Source organism: Aquarana catesbeiana, linkage group LG04, assembly GCF_042186555.1.
Source record: "Aquarana catesbeiana isolate 2022-GZ linkage group LG04, ASM4218655v1, whole genome shotgun sequence".
NCBI lineage: Eukaryota > Metazoa > Chordata > Amphibia > Anura > Ranidae > Aquarana > Aquarana catesbeiana.
The window spans coordinates 511,419,709-511,436,513 of NC_133327.1; the positions used below are offsets into that span (position 1 = coordinate 511,419,709).

General features: G+C 42.7%; 1 protein-coding gene across 5 annotated transcripts in view; it reads right to left on the reverse strand.

Annotated features, from left to right (window-relative positions):
• Positions 1-379: 379 nt before the first annotated feature.
• The window catches only part of BIRC6 (baculoviral IAP repeat containing 6), a 709,573-nt gene continuing 693,147 nt past the window's right edge, over positions 380-16,805 (reverse strand). For all 5 annotated transcript variants that reach the window (XM_073627731.1, XM_073627734.1, XM_073627732.1 and 2 more), the window contains exons 73-74: positions 5,634-5,768; positions 380-1,210 (exon numbers count right to left, since the gene is read on the reverse strand). In XM_073627731.1, the coding sequence (XP_073483832.1) occupies positions 1,031-1,210; positions 5,634-5,768 (315 nt within the window). In that variant the 3' untranslated portion in view covers positions 380-1,030. The remainder of the gene's footprint in view (positions 1,211-5,633; positions 5,769-16,805) is intronic.

The window sequence follows — 16,805 nt, forward strand, 5'->3', positions numbered from 1 at the left end:
CTCTCAACCTCACCCAACCGGAGAACGCATCTTATTCGGTGAAAAAAAATGAACAGTGGCACTAAACTCCCTGTTTTTGATGAGGTAAGCTGCTCGCACATAATCCAAGCTTCAGGTTCCCAAGTAGCCCATCTTGGTATGCATACTTAAACTGTGCCAAGCTGGACCCATTTAGTTACGCAATACATAAAATTCCTGGTGTACAACTTAAAATAAAGTTATGTATAACTGTCAACACATTCATTTGTTGAATAATGAATAAAGACACAACATCTTCATGAAATCTAGGAATGATTTCCTCTTATTTACAGACATCTGGCGATGCATTCACAACACAAAGAAATTTGACAGATGCATAAAGTTAGAGGTGCACAAGAGCTGAAGGTAAAACCATGTCTGTTTATTTCATGTGCATCAAATGAAACAAAGACTGTGATAAATTCAGCCTTACAAGAACAAGTCTCCAGTTCTAAAGTCTTTTCCTTGTAGATTTATTCTTTAAAAAAGGAAAAAATGTACCCAGTACTCATTTATCAGGGAGCATGACTGTTTAACGTTTATTGAAGAATGCAGGAATTTCCTGTAGAAATCAAAAATGATAATGAAGGTATGGCCAAAATCTATCAAATTCCTTGAAAATTTGCAGTCTTTAAATAGTTATAAGAATGACCAATATATATTCTTTGTTACAACCCCCTCTCTAGCAGTAAAAAAAGGGAAAAAAAAACATTCAGTAAACATTCTCTCCTAAGGAACTTTTTCCCTTATTTCAGTGATTTTGCCATTTTTTTTTGTTTACAATCTCAAAACATACCAATCAGTGGTTCTTACAACTGAAAAAAAATAAAAGCACAAAAAAAGTTTACACTCTTTTACAGGTAAAAGATCATCTTGAATTAAACTGTATATCCTTAAGGGCATATAGTTTTAGCTTCATTAACTATTACATAATTAGCTTCTTACATACAAATATGGACATATTTGGCTGTGCTTCAAAGCCTGTTTGTAATAAAGTCCATGCCGCTGCAGCTCAGAATTTAAAGTCACTGGCGTTGTCTTTACTGCTGCTGGGTTTGGCCTGTTCGTGCAGTGTGGTCTCCTCACAGCTTGCTGTGGCAAGGCATTTTTCTGTAGAGTCATCAACATCTGGGTCTAAGCCTTCAGGGCACTGGAGCTTTAAGAGCTCTTCTCGTAGCTGAGCCGTATGCCGCTAAACACAAAGCACAGGAAGAGTATAGTCAGCATGTCAGTGTAATAAATTGTTCTCTCTAGATCCACAAAACACAAAATGCATGTAAGTCGCTGTGCAAACAAAACAGATATTGTAGAGCCCCAGGACTAGCACAGATCAACAAGTGAAAGCATGCTGATCATGCAGGAGAAAAGCAGCAGTACTGTAAACACTTCCTATTAAATTATTTTCTAGCAGTGCTTGCTTAGTGTTAGTTGAAATAGTACAATAGATCTCTCTCTCTCTCTAGACCTATTGTACTATTCCAACTAACACCAAGCTCTGCTAGAAAATAATTTAGTAGTTAGTGTTTACAGTAGTAACACTGCTGCTTTTCTCCTGCATGATCAGCATGCTTTCACCCGTTGATCTGTGCTAGTCCTGGGGCTCTACAATATCTGTTTTGTTTGCACAGCGACTAATTACTTTGAACCCCCAAACATTTTTTTTTAACAGAGAATCTAGAGCAGTGGTCATCAACCCGGTCCTCAGAGCACACTAACAGGCCAGGTTTTATGTATTATCTTGGGGAGATGATATCACCTGTGATGTATTTCAGTTATCTTGCAAACCTGGCCTGTTAGTGGGCCCCGAGGACAGGGTTGATGACCACTGCCCTAGAGAATAAGCTGGAGATTGTTGCAATACTTTATGTCACACAGTATTTGCGCAGCAGTCTTATAAACGCAATTTCTTTGGAAAAAAATATACTTTTTTAAAATAAAAAAATAAGAAAACAGTAAAGTTAGCCCAATTTCTTTGTATAAAGTGAAAGATGATTTTATGCCGAATAAATTGATATCCAACATGTCATGCTTTAAAATTGTGCACGCTTGTGGAATGGCAACAAACTTTGGTACTTAAAAATCTCCGTAGGCGACGCTTTAAAATTTTTTACAGGTTACCTGTTTAGAGTTAGAAGAGGTTCAGTGCTAGAATTATTGCTCTTGCTCCAACGATCGCGGCGATACCTCACGTGTGGTTTGAACACCATTTACATATGTGGGCGCGACTTGAGTATGCATTCGCTTCTGTGCGCGTACTCAGAGGGACTTTTTTTATATTTTTTTTTTTTTTGCTTTTTATTTTTACTGTCCCTTTAAAAAAAAATTATATTTTGATCACTTTTATTCCTATTACAAGGAATGTAGACATACCTTGTAATAGAAATAATCAGGACAGGGTTCCTTTAATGTGAGATCTGGGGTCAAAAAGACCTCACATTTACACAAAAAAAAAAAAAGCCTTTAAAGCGGTTGTAAAGGTGTTTTTTTTTTTTTTTTAAAATAACAAACATGTTATACTTACCTTCACTGTGCAGCTCGTTCTGCACAGAGTGGCCCCGAACCTCGTCTTCTGGGGTCCCTCGGCGGCTGTTTCAGCTCCTCCCCGCAAGCATTCACCACCTTAATGCGAGCTCCCTCGCACGGTGGTGAGTGCTTGCGGGCGCGCTCCCGTGATACAGCCGGCGGCTATAGCCGCTCGCTGTATCACTCGGCCCCGCCCCCCGGCGCGTCGCGTCATCGGATGTGATTGACAGCAGCGCGAGCCAATGGCTGCGCTGCTTTCAATCCATCCACTGCAGCCAATCAGCGGCCAGGGTGAGCGGAGGAACAGATGTCGGGAACGCGAAGCTGACTTTCGAGGCGTCAGGTAAGTAAAACGGGGGGCCTGGGGGCGGCGGTTCTGTCAGAAGTTTTTTCACCTTAATGCATAGAATGCATTAAGGTGAAAAAATTTTTACCTTTACAACCCCTTTAAGGCTTCGCTCCGGTCCACCAAGGGAATAGAGTCGAGTGGCGGCCACCTCACCCGCTGCCTATGAAAGCGATTAGAATTTAAAAAGAGTAAACACAGTTGATTGATAATAAATGGCTTCAGCCGAATACTAACCATGAGTGAAAGAAAAGTTATTGTGTTATCATTCATATTCTCTAAAAGAAATCATAAATTCTGCCAGGGTACGTAAACTTATAAGCACAAATTTATATATACAGTGGAACCTCGGTTTGCGAGTAACGCGGTTAATGAGCGTTTCGCAAACCGAGCACTGTATTTCTAAAATTCCTAAGACCCCTTTCACACCAAGGCGCTTCAAAAACGCCATAGCATTATTACGGCGTTTTTACAGCGTTTTATGGGCGTTAGCGGTAAAATTAACGCAACGCTGCAGGCGTTTTAACAGCGTTTTTCAAGCGTTATTGAAGCATCGGCGTCAAAGAACAACTCCACCTCCCTACATCACTTCCTGTGTACTTCAATGGAGAGCGCTTTTTTCAATGCCCAAAAGCTGCTCCAAAGATGCTGCTTGCAGGACTTTTCTCAACGCTCCGCCAGCACAGCGCCTCGGTGTGAAAGGGTCCATTGAGATGCATGGGGAGCGTATTATGAGCGTTATTTTTAGCGCTAAAACGCTGCAAAAACGCCTTGGTGTGAAAGGGGTCTAACTGTTTGCGAGTGTTGTCTCGCAAACCAAGCAGGATTCAGGCCAAAAGGTGTGCAGTACCGCTTTTGGCCTGAGGTGGGGGGCGCCAGAGCCGAGCAGAGCCCAAAGTCGCAGTTTGGAATTGCACAGAAAGGCCCGAGGACAGTTTGGCTGACCTTGGCAAACCTCGAAAAGACTCAGTTCACGAGCCTTTCCGAGGTTTGCCAAGGTCAGCGGAACTTTCCTCGGGCCTGAGTCTTTCCGAGGTTTGCAGAGGTCCGCCGAAGTGTCCCTCTGGCCTTTTTCGAGGCTCTCTGGCGACCCCCCCGCCTCTGGCCACATGCGATATTGCATCCCATTGAAGTCAATGCGGAACTAATTATTTTCGTTTCCATTGACTTCAATGGGAAAACTTGCTTTGATATGCTTGTTCCACTATTACATTTGTTTGACATTTTTGCAGATTTATTTAAAAAAAAAAAAAAACTGAAACATCACACGGTCCTAAGTATTCAGACCCTTTGCTCAGTATTTAGTAGAAGCACCCTTTTGATCTAAAACAGCCATGAGTCTTTTTAGGAAAGATGTAACAAGTTTTTCACACCTGGATTTGGGGATCCTCATCCTCTGCCATTCCTCCTTGCAGATCCTCTCCAGTTCTGTCAGGTTGGATGGTAAACGTTGGTGGACAGGCATTTTTAGGTCTCTCCAGAGATGCTCAATTGGGTTTAAGTCAGGGCTGTGGCTGGGCTATTCAAGAACAGTCACAGAGTTGTTGTGAAGCCACTCCTTCGTTATTTTAGCTGTGTGCTTAGGGTCATTGTCTTGTCGGAAGGTAAACCTTCGGCCCAGTCTGAGGTCCTGAGCACTCTAGAGAAGGTTTTCATCCTCGATATCCTTGTACTTGGCCGCATTCATCTTTCCCTCGATTGCAACCAGTCGTCCTGTCCCTGCAGCTCAAAAACACCCCCACAGCATGATGCTGCCACCACCATGCCGCACTGTTGGGACTTTATTGGACAGGGGATGAGCAGTGCCTGGTTTTCTCCACACATACCACTTAGAATTAAGGCCCAAAAGTTCTATCTTGGTCTCATCAGACCAAAGAATCTTATTTCTCACCATCTTGGAGTTCTTCAGGTGTTTTTTTTTAGCAAACTCCATGCAGGCTTTCATGTGTCTTGCACTGAGGAGAGGCTTCCGTCGGGCCACTCTGCCATAAAGCCTCGACTGGTGGAGGGCTGCAGTGATGGTTGACTTTCTACAACTTTCTCCCATCTGCATCTCTGGAGCTCAGCCACAGTGATCTTTGGGTTCTTCTTTACCTCTCTCACCAAGGCTCTTCTCCCCCGATAGCTCAGTTTGGCCGGACGGCCAGCTGTAGGAAGGGTTCTGGTCGTCCCAAACGTCTTCCATTTAAGGATTATGGAGGCCACTGTGTTCTTAGGAACCTTAAGTGCAGCAGAAATTTTTTGTAACCATGGCCAGATCCGTGCCTTGCCACAATTCTGTCTCTGAGCTCTTCAGGCAGTTCCTTTGAACTCATGATTCTCATTTGCTCTGACATGCACTGTGAGTGGTAAGGTCTAGACAGGTGTGTGGCTTTCCTAATTAAGTCCAATCAGTATAATCAAACACAGCTGTAGAACCATCTCAGGATGATCAGAAGAAATGAACAGCACCTAAGTTAAATACATGAGTGTCACAGCAAAGGGTCTGAATACTTAGGACCATGTGATATTTCAGTTTTTCTTTTTTAATAAATCTGCAAAAAAGTCAACAATTCTGTGTTTTTCTGTCAATATGGGGTGCTGTGTGTACATTAATGAGGAAAAAAATGAACTTAAATGATTTTAGCAAATGGCTGCAATATAACAAAGAGTGAAAAATTTAAAGGGGTCTGAATACTTTCCGTCACCACTGTATCTCTATAAATTCCCTCTCCCCTCAAGCAAACCTTTAATTTAAGGCAACTACCTTCAGAGCTGCTGCATGATGAGACATCGTCCTTCCGACCCGTTTGTCACTGCTGAATTGCTGAATATCTACTATCCATTCCTCACACTGAGCCATGATCTCTGCCCTCTTCAAGTAAAAATGTTTATGAATCACCTACAATGGAAGAAAAACAAACAGTTTAGACTGCATCACGTCCTTAATTACAGCTAGATTTCAGGGTTCAAATACCCCCATATACCGGTACCATGGCCCATTGAATGAATCTCCACCTTAAAGGCGGACAAGCCTGAGCTGTGATAGATTTGGCCATCTGCAGGAAGCGGTGCAGTGGCATCAAAGTTGACACTACCATGTTCTTTTCAATTATTTACCCATTGACTATTAGTTGCGAAATAAAGCAATTAAATATTGACCATCTACACTCTCACAATCTACTTCCTTAACCTAGCTGCTGCTCCTTCGTGTATATCTAGTACATCCAAACCAGAAATACAATAAAAAAAAGTGGTGCATCCCTATGATCAGTTAAATTGCAGAATGATGTATTTATAAATATAAAAGTGCTAAACAATCGATATCAATAAAGCGGAACTTCACTCTCTCAATTAACACTGACTATTTGTAATGCTTATGCATTAATAGATACCAAAATATATCATGTTTATTCGTTTTATATCATGTTTACTTGTTTTATATCATGTTTACTTGTTTTAATCTTTTATATTTCTTCAGTTACTTTCTGGTTTCCAGGTCTAGGGAAATTATGTCATACATCCCAGGAGTCTTCAGGAGGGGTTTTCTCAGCTAAGCAAACCCTCCTGGCTGCATGACTGAGTTAAGGGCTGATAGATTCCAAGAATTAAATGCTACATGAACCATTCGCTCTTGCTCAAGATGGGCAAGGTCAGAAATACAGGGGGGGGGGGGGATTTTTTCAGCTACAGCATAGACACATGGATGGAGAAGTTTGCTTTGAATATTATTTACATGCACACAACTGAAATACTCCACTTACTGGATGAGGGAGTGTTAAACGGAAACTTGGGTTGGGTGCTTTATACCTTTTAGTAGGACAATATATGGAGGTGTGGCTATAAACATCTTACATTTTTTACTTTACCCAACCATTGGCTTCTGCTGCTGTCAATCAAATTCTATCAGCAGAGGAAGGGGCAGGGCCAAGCCGCACTGTGTGTCTTTGGGGGTACTGCACGTGCACCCCCATAGGAAGCAGCTTTGTATGGTGGCGCATGGAGAAGATAAGGAGTAAGAGCACTGGTATGGGACCTCAGAAGAGGAGGTTTGGGGCCACTCTGTGCAATACCATTGCATAGAGCAGGTAAGTATAACAAGTTTGTTAAATACAAAATATATATTTAATCTTTACAATCACTTTAAGCCATTGTAGCCCCTGGTCTGCAGCTGCCCCAGTCTACAATGCTGCTCTGCCTGGCAGCACAGACCAGCTATTACTGCTGTCCCTGCATCTCCTCTCCTTTTTTTAAGCTGTCAGGGAGCTACAGCAGCTGTGAGAGAGGAGAGAGAGGGGGGGACACTACTGCTGCAGGGCTGTATGTGTAGTCCAAGTAAACCCTGCCTGCCACCTGGAAACACAGAGAAAGAGGAAACAGCTGCTGTGGATTCTGGGAAAAACATAGCCTGCTGGGAGGATCTATGACTTGTGGGAATGTAGTCCCCCAAGGTTACTGAGCCTGTACTGCAGATTGGCCCGGAACTACAGATCCCAGCATTAACAGAGCTCTGGAGTGAAGGAAACAGGAGTATTCCTGGGCTTGGGGCAGTCATGAGAAGAACATTCTGAGATATAGTTTAGCAGGCTGCTAACAGGAAGTTTTTCCACAGTGCTGGGGATGTACAGAGACTGAATAACAGATAACTCTTGGTCTTTGGGAATGCCACTGTGGAGTCTGGTGTCACTACCCGGTCGTGGGGAAGACATCAGTGCAGCTGGCATCGCTGAGTTTCGGGTGGAGAGCGGGAGGAGATAAGTTGTCACTCTAGGAGTCAGTGAGAGGATGCTGGCCATACTCTACCGCACATTTAAAAGGGACATATTCTTTGCAAAATGACAGGGACAGAGCTTTATCACCCTATAAAAGAGCCTGAGTAAGGACCTTCATGGCAGGATCACTAGGTATTTGCTAGTATGCATCGCATACTAGCACATTATATGCCACTTAACCTGGAAATGTCCCCGCTGGAGGCCACATCCATCTTCGCACCTCTTCCTTTCCAGGGCCGTGGACTCCGGCTCTGTGACTGGCCGGAGTCGTGTAATGTCACTCCCACGCATGCGCGCGCGAACCACCAGTCATGGCACTTGCTAGTGTAGAAACGGCACGACACCATCAGCGCACTACAAGGTAAATATCTCCTAAACGGCACACATTTAGGAGATATTTATTGTACATGTAGGTAAGCCTTATTATAGGCTTACCTATAGGTACAACTTCCGCATAGGGGGTTTACAACCACTTTAAGTGTCACATTGAAAGGGATGTTTACATATGCAATCGGTTATTTTTTGTTTTCACTGTCATTAAATTAGGGGCCCTTTCACACTGGGGCGGTGGCGGTAAAGTGCCGCTAGTATTAGTGGCGTTTTACCACTGTTATAGCAGGGCTTTGGCGCCACTATTCAGGCGGGTGCGGGGTGCTTTTAACTCCTTAGAAGGGGTTAAAAGCGCTCATGTAGCGCCTCTGTCGAAGCACTTTGCAGGCGCTTCGGCAGCGCTGCTCATGCATTCCAATGGTCAGGGGCAGTGGAGGAGTGGTGCGTACACCACTCGAAACCGCCCCCAAAGATGCTGTTTGCAGGACTTTTTCTAACGTTTTGCAAGCGCACTGCCCTAGTGTGAAAGCACTTAGGCTTTCACACTGGGACTGCAGATGAGGCATTTTTTAGGCGCTAATTTTAGCGCTAAAGTGCCTGAAAATTAGGATTTTTAAAACCGCTTACCTGTAAAATCCTTTTCTTTTGAAGTACATCACAGGACACAGAGCCATAGTAATTACTATGTTGGTTATAGTCCACCTTCAGGTGCTGGACACTGGCACACCTTAAACAAAAAGTTGCCTCTCTACATAACCCCTCCCATACCGGGAGCATCTCAGTTTTGTAGCAAAGCAATACACGTGTATACTAGAAAGAGGGGCGGGACCTCTGTGTCCCATGATGTACTTCAAAAAGAAAAGGATTTTACAGGTAAGCTGTTATAAAAATCCTATTTTCTTTAATCGTACATCACGGAACACAGAGCCATAGTAATTACTATGTGGGATGTCCCAGAGAAATGCCAACTGAGGGGAGGGAGACACAACAAAAGTAGGGCACCATGAGATCAGAGGACTTATACTGCTGCCTGCAGCACACTGCGCCCAAAGGCGACATCCTTGTGTCTTTTTACATCCACCTGATAGAATCTGGTAAATGTATGGATTGAAGACCAAGTTGCGGCCTTGCAGATTTGAGCCATGGAGGCTCGGAGATGCACTGCCCACGAAGCACTAACAGCCCTAGAGGAGTGCATTTTGAGAGGGTAGAAACTACCTCTTTAAACCATAAGCAAGAACGATTACTTGTCAAGTCCATTTAGAATAGTAGATTTCCATGCTGCCTGTCCTCTTTTAGGACCTTCAGGCAATACGAACAAAACATCCGTTTTGCGAATCTGAGCAGTCGTCTTTAAGTAGACTGCTCTCACCACATCAAGAGAATGTAGTGATCTTCTTTCCATAGAACAGGGTTCTGGAAAAAAAGATGATAGAACAATATCCTGGTTTAGATAAAAACCTGATACGACCTTTGGTAAAAAGTTAGGATGAGGACACAATACTACCTTATCCTTGTGAATAATAATATGCCTCTTTACAAGAAAAAGCAGCCAATTCTGATACCCTTCTTGCAGCAGATATGGTTACCAGAAAAAATAGTTTCCTTGTCAAAAAAAGACCAAGGGAATATGTCGTACCGATCCAAAAAAAGGCTGTTTTCTAATGCTGCCAAAAACTAAATTCAAGTCCCAAGGGTTCAGGGGTCACCTAGCCGTGGATTAAGCCGTGTTACCCCCTGAATAAAGTTACGAACCAAAGAAAGCGAAGTGGTCATTGAAATAATACCAATAAGGCCCAGACTTGTCCTTAGAAAGCACTCAAGACCAGTCAAAGACTCTACCTTTGACCTATTTCCTGGGGTGCAACCCCAGGTTTCACACCAGGAGACGTATGCTTCCCAGACTCTCACTCCATAATATATAATTATGGAGGCCGGCTCCCTTGCATTAACCAAGATAGAAACCACTGAACCTGACAGCCCACGTTTCTTCAGAGTGTGAGTCTAAATAGCCAAACTTTTAAATATAGCGTATGTAAAGTAGGATGGAATACCGGACCTTTGCAAAAGAAGGTCTGACCGTGGCGGTAGGGTCCATGGGTTCCCTACTGTCATCTTTACGATCCCTCCATACCAAGATTTCCTGGGCCTCGTTAGAGGGCACAAGAATCACTGACTTCCCTTCCTGCTTGATCTTGCGAAGAAGTCGTGGACGCAGGCAGAATAGGAGGGAACGCATAAATCAGTGAGAATCGATTCCACGGGAATAGCAAGGCATCTGTTCCGCATGCTAGCGGATCCTTTGTTTTTGACACAAAGTTGTCGATTTCTTTGTTGAACCTGGACATAAACAGATCTATGTCTGGGATCCCCCATCTTTGACATATTGACAGGAAGATATCGGGGTGAAGTAACCATTTTCCTGGGAACAACTGCTGGCGACTCAAGTAGTCTGCCTGCCAATTTTCTATTCCTAGAATGAAGACCGCCGATAGGCGAAGTACATTGTTTTCTGCCCAAGATAGGATATGATTCACCTTTCTATGGGCCGCACAACTTCTGTGCCCCCTTGGTGATTAATATAGGCCATTGCTGTGGCATAATCGGATTGAATCCTGGCAGGACAATACCTTAAACTGAACGTTCAGGCCCTCAGAACCAAGTGCTCTGCCTGAATTTTTTTTTCTTTTTTTTAGGTTTTTAACTTTACAACCATTATAAAAAGGTAGCAATGTTATAAAATTACTTTTAACATTTTCATCTTTACAGCGAACCTACATTGCGGAATATATCAATAAAAATATACTCTTACCATTCCCCTCCCCAGCTAGACAGGTTTTTTTTCTTCTTTACTACCTATTATATCCCAGCTTTACCAAACAGGGGTTCCACATTTTTTCAAATTCCTTGAGATTCCCTCTCTTGATGTACAGTGCCCTTTATCTCCAGATTGTCTCATTTATTATTTTTGACCACTCCTCTACTGCTGGGGGCTTAACTGACTGCCATCTCTGTGTAATCAGTTTCCGAGCTTGGAATGGACACCTTACTACCACTGTTGTTAAACACACCCCTTCCCCTTTCCACTCTCTATATCCCAATACACAAAGTCTAGCATCCAACTCTAAAGTGGTCCCAAATGTCCTATTTATAATATCTACTACCTCGGTCCAATATCGAAATAACTTGGGACATATCCATACCATGTGAATTAGATCTATTTCATGACATCTAGGGCATGTGGCATCTGATCTTAACCCAAACTTGTACAGCTTCTTGGGAGTGTGATATGCTCTGTATCAGCATTAAATGTGAGATTTTCTCTGAGGGGGAGACGGACACCGCATGCCCCAGCTCCAATATTTTTTTCCACTGTACCTCCGTTATTTCCCCTAGGTCTTCTTCCCACTTTTTCCTACATTTGAGATGTTCAGGCCTTACATTACTTTTGCTACACAGCTGTACATATATTTCTGAGATAAGTCCCTTTGTATTGTCTGACTTAATTACGTTTTGGAGCAGCGATGCGTTACTCCATACTAAGGGTTGTGTCTTAAATTGAGCATCCAGTGCATGTCTGATTTGCAAATATCTGTAAAATTATTGCTTTGGTATCCCATTTTCTCTTTGCAAATCTCCAAAAGTTTTTAGAGTGTTCCCCTTATATAAATGCGATAGTCTATTTATGCCTGCATTTCCCATTCTTTAATCTCCCGCATAGCAGCAATTTCCTGTAGATTTCTACTGTACCAGAGAGGGGCGTACTCTGTAAACCCATCATACACCATTAGCATTTTTACTGCTTTCCATACTTTTGTTGACAACTTAATTGTAGGATTCCTAAAAAAAAAAGGAAATCTGCCTCTAACACCTCTACAACTGTTTTATGTGGTGCTTCTAGTATCATTAATCCCCTACTGATGTTACCACCTCCCAGATGCTGCAACTGTGCTGCCAAAAAATAACTCCTGGGTTGAGGAACCGCCATTCCCCCCTCCTTTGTTGGTAACTGCAAGGTACAGAGACTAATCCTAGCTTTACCCTTTTTCCATATCAGTTCTTTAAACAACGTGTCTATTTTCCTAAACCACCTCTTATTTATCCACACTGGGGAGTTGTGTAACAAGTACAGTAGTTGGGGCATCCATATCATCTTGATTAAATTACATCTCCCAGCTACTGTCAGGGGTAACCGGTTCCAAATATCAATTTTACGTTTAAATTTAGTCAGAAGCGGGGTTATATTGTTGTCTATATACTGATTTGGGTCTTTTGTCAAATTTATACCTAGGTACTTCATTGTTGTTACAACTTCCAGTTGGGGAATTTCAGACATTATGGGACTCCTAAGAGTGTCCACTGGCAGAAGTGCTGACTTTCCCCAATTTACCACTAGCCCCGTAAGGTTTCCAAACCTCTCTACCATATTTATTACCTGCCTAAGGGATTGCTCCGTATCCCTTCAAAAAAGAAGGACATCATCAGCATATAATGCAATCCTCTCCTGACTTTCTTAAAAATCCTTTCATGTTCACACAAGACCTGATACTTATTGCCAATGGTTCCATCGCAAGAGCGAAGAGCAAGGGAGACAACGGACACCCCTGTCTTGTCCCCCTTTCAAGTTGGATTTTTTCTGAGAATTATTTAAATCAAACAGAGGTTTTATTGATCAACTGGTGCATACATGTTATGTTCGCTTTAACACATAAACTTGGTAACTGGTACATTGATTGTTGTAAAGACAGTACATATGATATTGAGTACATTGTTCTTGTCACGTGAGGGTATTCCATATGTATATATTTAACACGTAAAAACTACACATCGAGGTACACATCCAAGAAATCATTCCATACCAATTGAGTTTCTTTATACACAGGTAGCAGACTCTTGAAGCCAACGATCCCATATCTTATTGTACTTGGCAGGGCAACCTCTATTAATATATATGCATTTCTTATACGGCAGGGTATTATTCACTTCCACCTTCCATTCCACTATTTTAGGAGGCGCTGGTCTCATCCATTTTTTGGCTATAACCTTTCTTGCTGCAAAGAGTGTTTCATGGAGAAATGTTTTTGTGTATTTATCAATTGTGTCTGGAATTATACCCAGAAGGCATTGTTTTGGGTCTAGAGCTAGGGGTGAGCCCATTGTATCGTGCAGGAATGTCACAATTTGTTCCCACAAGCCTTGGATTTTAGGACATGTCCAGATCAAGTGGAAAAAAGTACCTGTCTCCTTCCCGCACATCTGGCATGTAGTAGGTTGTGTACGCTTGTATCTTGCCACTCTAAGAGGTGTAAGATATGCCCGGTGAAGAATGTAAAGCTGCGACAGACGGTCTGATAATTTGGGGGACACAGCCTTACAAGACTCCAGTGCCTCCCCCCACTCCTCATCCTCTATTGGTCCCACTTCTCTCTCCCATCTTGGTTTGAGATCATATGCAATTTTAGTAGAGACGGGGGTTGAGAGCATGTTATAGAAAGCTAAAATCAGTTTATGGGGGTCTGTGCTCTTAATTACTGCCATAAGAACATTAGGCGTAGGGCTCGGGAGGGAATCAGGAAATTGTGATTGTGCCGCATGATGGATTTGTAGAAATCTAAAGAACATTTGGTTCTGAATCGTAAATTCTTCTTTGAGTCAAAAGTTTTGAGATGTCCGTCTTTTAGTAAGTGATGCAGATAAAATACTCCCTGCATGGACCATAAAAATGTGTCGTGAATTTTGTTAAATTCAGGAAGGTTCTTGTTATGCCATACCGGTGTGTAATCATTGAACTGTGGAATTTCAAGTTTAGAGGCGGCTAAGTCCCATATTTTCCTGTAGTGATATATCATGGTATGTCTGTTTTCTCCCAGTTACATCCCCCCGAGCCTGACGCTATTGCATATATCGAGTCCTTGGTGTGCTGTGCCCACTTTGGGCATAGAAGCGTGAGAAATCTCTCGCTGTCCGTTTTATCTAGGTGGAAAAGCTGTGACAGTTGTGATGCAATGTAATATAGGTTAAAGTCAGGGAGAGCTGTGCCACCAAGGACAGTTGGACTCTTGAGAGTTTGCCATGCTAGTTTGTGTCTGTTAGTACCCCACACAAATGGCTTGAGGAGGGACTCTAAAGATTTGAAGTGTTTCAGTGGTAAATAAACTGGGGTATGCCAGAGAACATACAGTATTTTAGGGAATAAGATCATTTTAATTAAATTTATGCAACCCCAGGTCCCAAGTGGCAGTTTGGACCATACCCGTACTTTATTTTTAACCATGGAGATGAGAGGGTCTATATTGAGGTATACATAGTCAGCAGGGGATCTAGATATATGGATCCCTAGATATTTAATTACATCAACTCTCTGAAGCGGTAGTCTGGCTTGGGATTCTGGGGGTGGGAAGCTATCAATTGGTAGAATTTGAGACTTATCCCAATTGATTTTCAATCCTGAAAATATTCCAAATTGCTCGATCATGTGGAGTGCAGTGCATAATGATGGGCCCGAATCCACTAAATATAGTAGCGTATCATCTGCATACATACTAATTTTTTCAATTAGAGAGCCCAGTTTTAGTCCTTTAATCTCCGGGTTCGCTCGGATGGATATCGCCAGGGGTTCTGCTGCAAGGGCATACAATAATGGGGATAAGGGGCAACCCTGTCTCGTGCCTCTACTGAGGTCAAACATCCGAGACGACCACCCATTAGCCACCACTCTGGCTGCCTGGTATAGTAATTGAACCCATTTAATAAATTTCGGGCCAAAGCCATAACCCTCCAAGCATCTCCAGAGATACCTCCACTCCACTGAGTCGAAGGCTTTTGCTGTGTCTAGAGTCACCACAACTCGTGAGCCAACCTACTCATGTGTAGCCTGTAAATTAATATATAGTTTTCGGAGATTAAACGAGGTGTTGCGACCAGGCATGAAACCTGCCTGGTCTGTATGTATTAGTGATAGGATGACCTGATTAAGCCTAATGGATAGTACTTTGGCTAATATTTTGATGTCAACCTGTAAAAGGGATATTGGACGATAGGATTCTGGGTATCCCGGGTCCTTTCCTGGTTTGGGGATGAGGACTATTGTTGCCTCCGTCATGGATGGGGGTATAGTCCCAGTTTCAAAGAGATGATTGTATAAAGTTAGCAGTTTAGGGGTTAGTATTTCGCTAAATTGGGAATAAAACTCAATTGGGAGCCCGTTTGATCCTGGGGATTTAGACCTAGCGAAGCTGGCAATAGCGAATGTAATTTCGTCTGTGGTGAGGGGTGCCTCTAGTAGGTCTATCTGTTCCTCTGTCAGCTGTGGGAAAATCACCTTCTCAAGAAAAAGAGACATAGATTGTGTCTCAGTGGGATCTGTCGTTTTGTACAAGTCAGCAAAAAAATCTCTGAACATAGAGGTTACTCTGGGTGGGTCTGTTATTTGTTGTCCTCCAGGGCCATGTAGTGTGATAACCACTGGAGGTCTATCTTCGCTATGTACCAAATATGCCAATAACTTGCCTGCTTTTTCCCCATATTCAAAATTTTTTTTTTGGAGAAAAATTATTTTTGTCTTGCTTTCTGGTATTGTAGCTGGGTAACTACTCTAGTTTGTAATTTAGGCAGGTCTGCGTTTGTAGGGGTCGGGGTGGTGGCAAAGTCTCTTTCAGCAGAGGATAGGTCTTCCAGCGCCTTACCGAGGGCACTGGAGGAATTTGTCTTAATTTTATTGATGGCAGTGATTAACGTGGAACGAGCGAATAGCTTAAAGGAGTCCTATACTGCGGAGGGCGATGCTGATCTGTCATTCTCCACAAAGTATAGTCTCCATTTATCCATAAGCTCATCATCCTCCGGTAGAAGAGAGACAAAATGGGTTCAAACACCATGAACGTGGTGGTTTTGCTATAGGGATGCTTAATGTAATCCAGTAGGGACTATGATCTGAGAGTATTCTAGGGCAAAATGCAGCCTCTGATAGTCTTGGTGTCAATCTCTGGGAGATGAGTATAAAGTCTATGCGGGACATAGAGTTATGAGAAGATGAGAAGCACGAGTACGATTTGGCCTGTGGGAACTTGTGGCGCCACGTATCTATTAGGTGGAAGGTGGAAAAGAGCTTAGAGAACCTAGTTTCGTTGGTAGTGTTAAGGGTAGGCAGAGTAAGTTGCAGTCGGTCTAGAGTCGGATTTAGTGTGGTATTGAAGTCACCTAGCCAAACTGCAGATATAGCTGAGTGGTGGACCATGAATGATAGTCCCTCTTTAATTATAGAGATGTTAAATGGGGGCTGAGTATTCATTATTAACCCTAATTTTAGCACTTGGGCCATTATACAGTATTTTTATCCATCTTATAAAGACGGGCCCAAATCCGAATTCTTCCAAAACCCACCAGAGATAGCCCCATTCCAGGCTGTCAAAGGCCTTAATTATATCCAGGGCCATAACAGCTCTTGATCCCATGTTCTTTGTCAGGGTTTGCAAGTTCAGATATACCCTTCTTATGTTTATGCTAGTAGACCTATTAGGGATAAACCCTGTTTGGTCTGGGTGTATAAGCTTATAAATAATTTTAGCAATAGCAATATTTTAGGAATTGCAAGGCATCTGTTCTGCATGCTAGCGGATCCTTTGTTTTTGACACAAAGTTGTCGATTTCTTTGTTGAACCTGGACGTAAACAGATCTATGTCTGTGATCCCCCATCTTTGACATATTGACAGGAAGATATCGGGGTGAAGTAACCATTTTCCTGGGAACAACTGCTGGCGACTCAAGTAGTCCGCCTGCCAATTTTCTATTCCTAGAATGAAGACCGCTGATAGGCAAAGTACATTGTTTTCTGCCC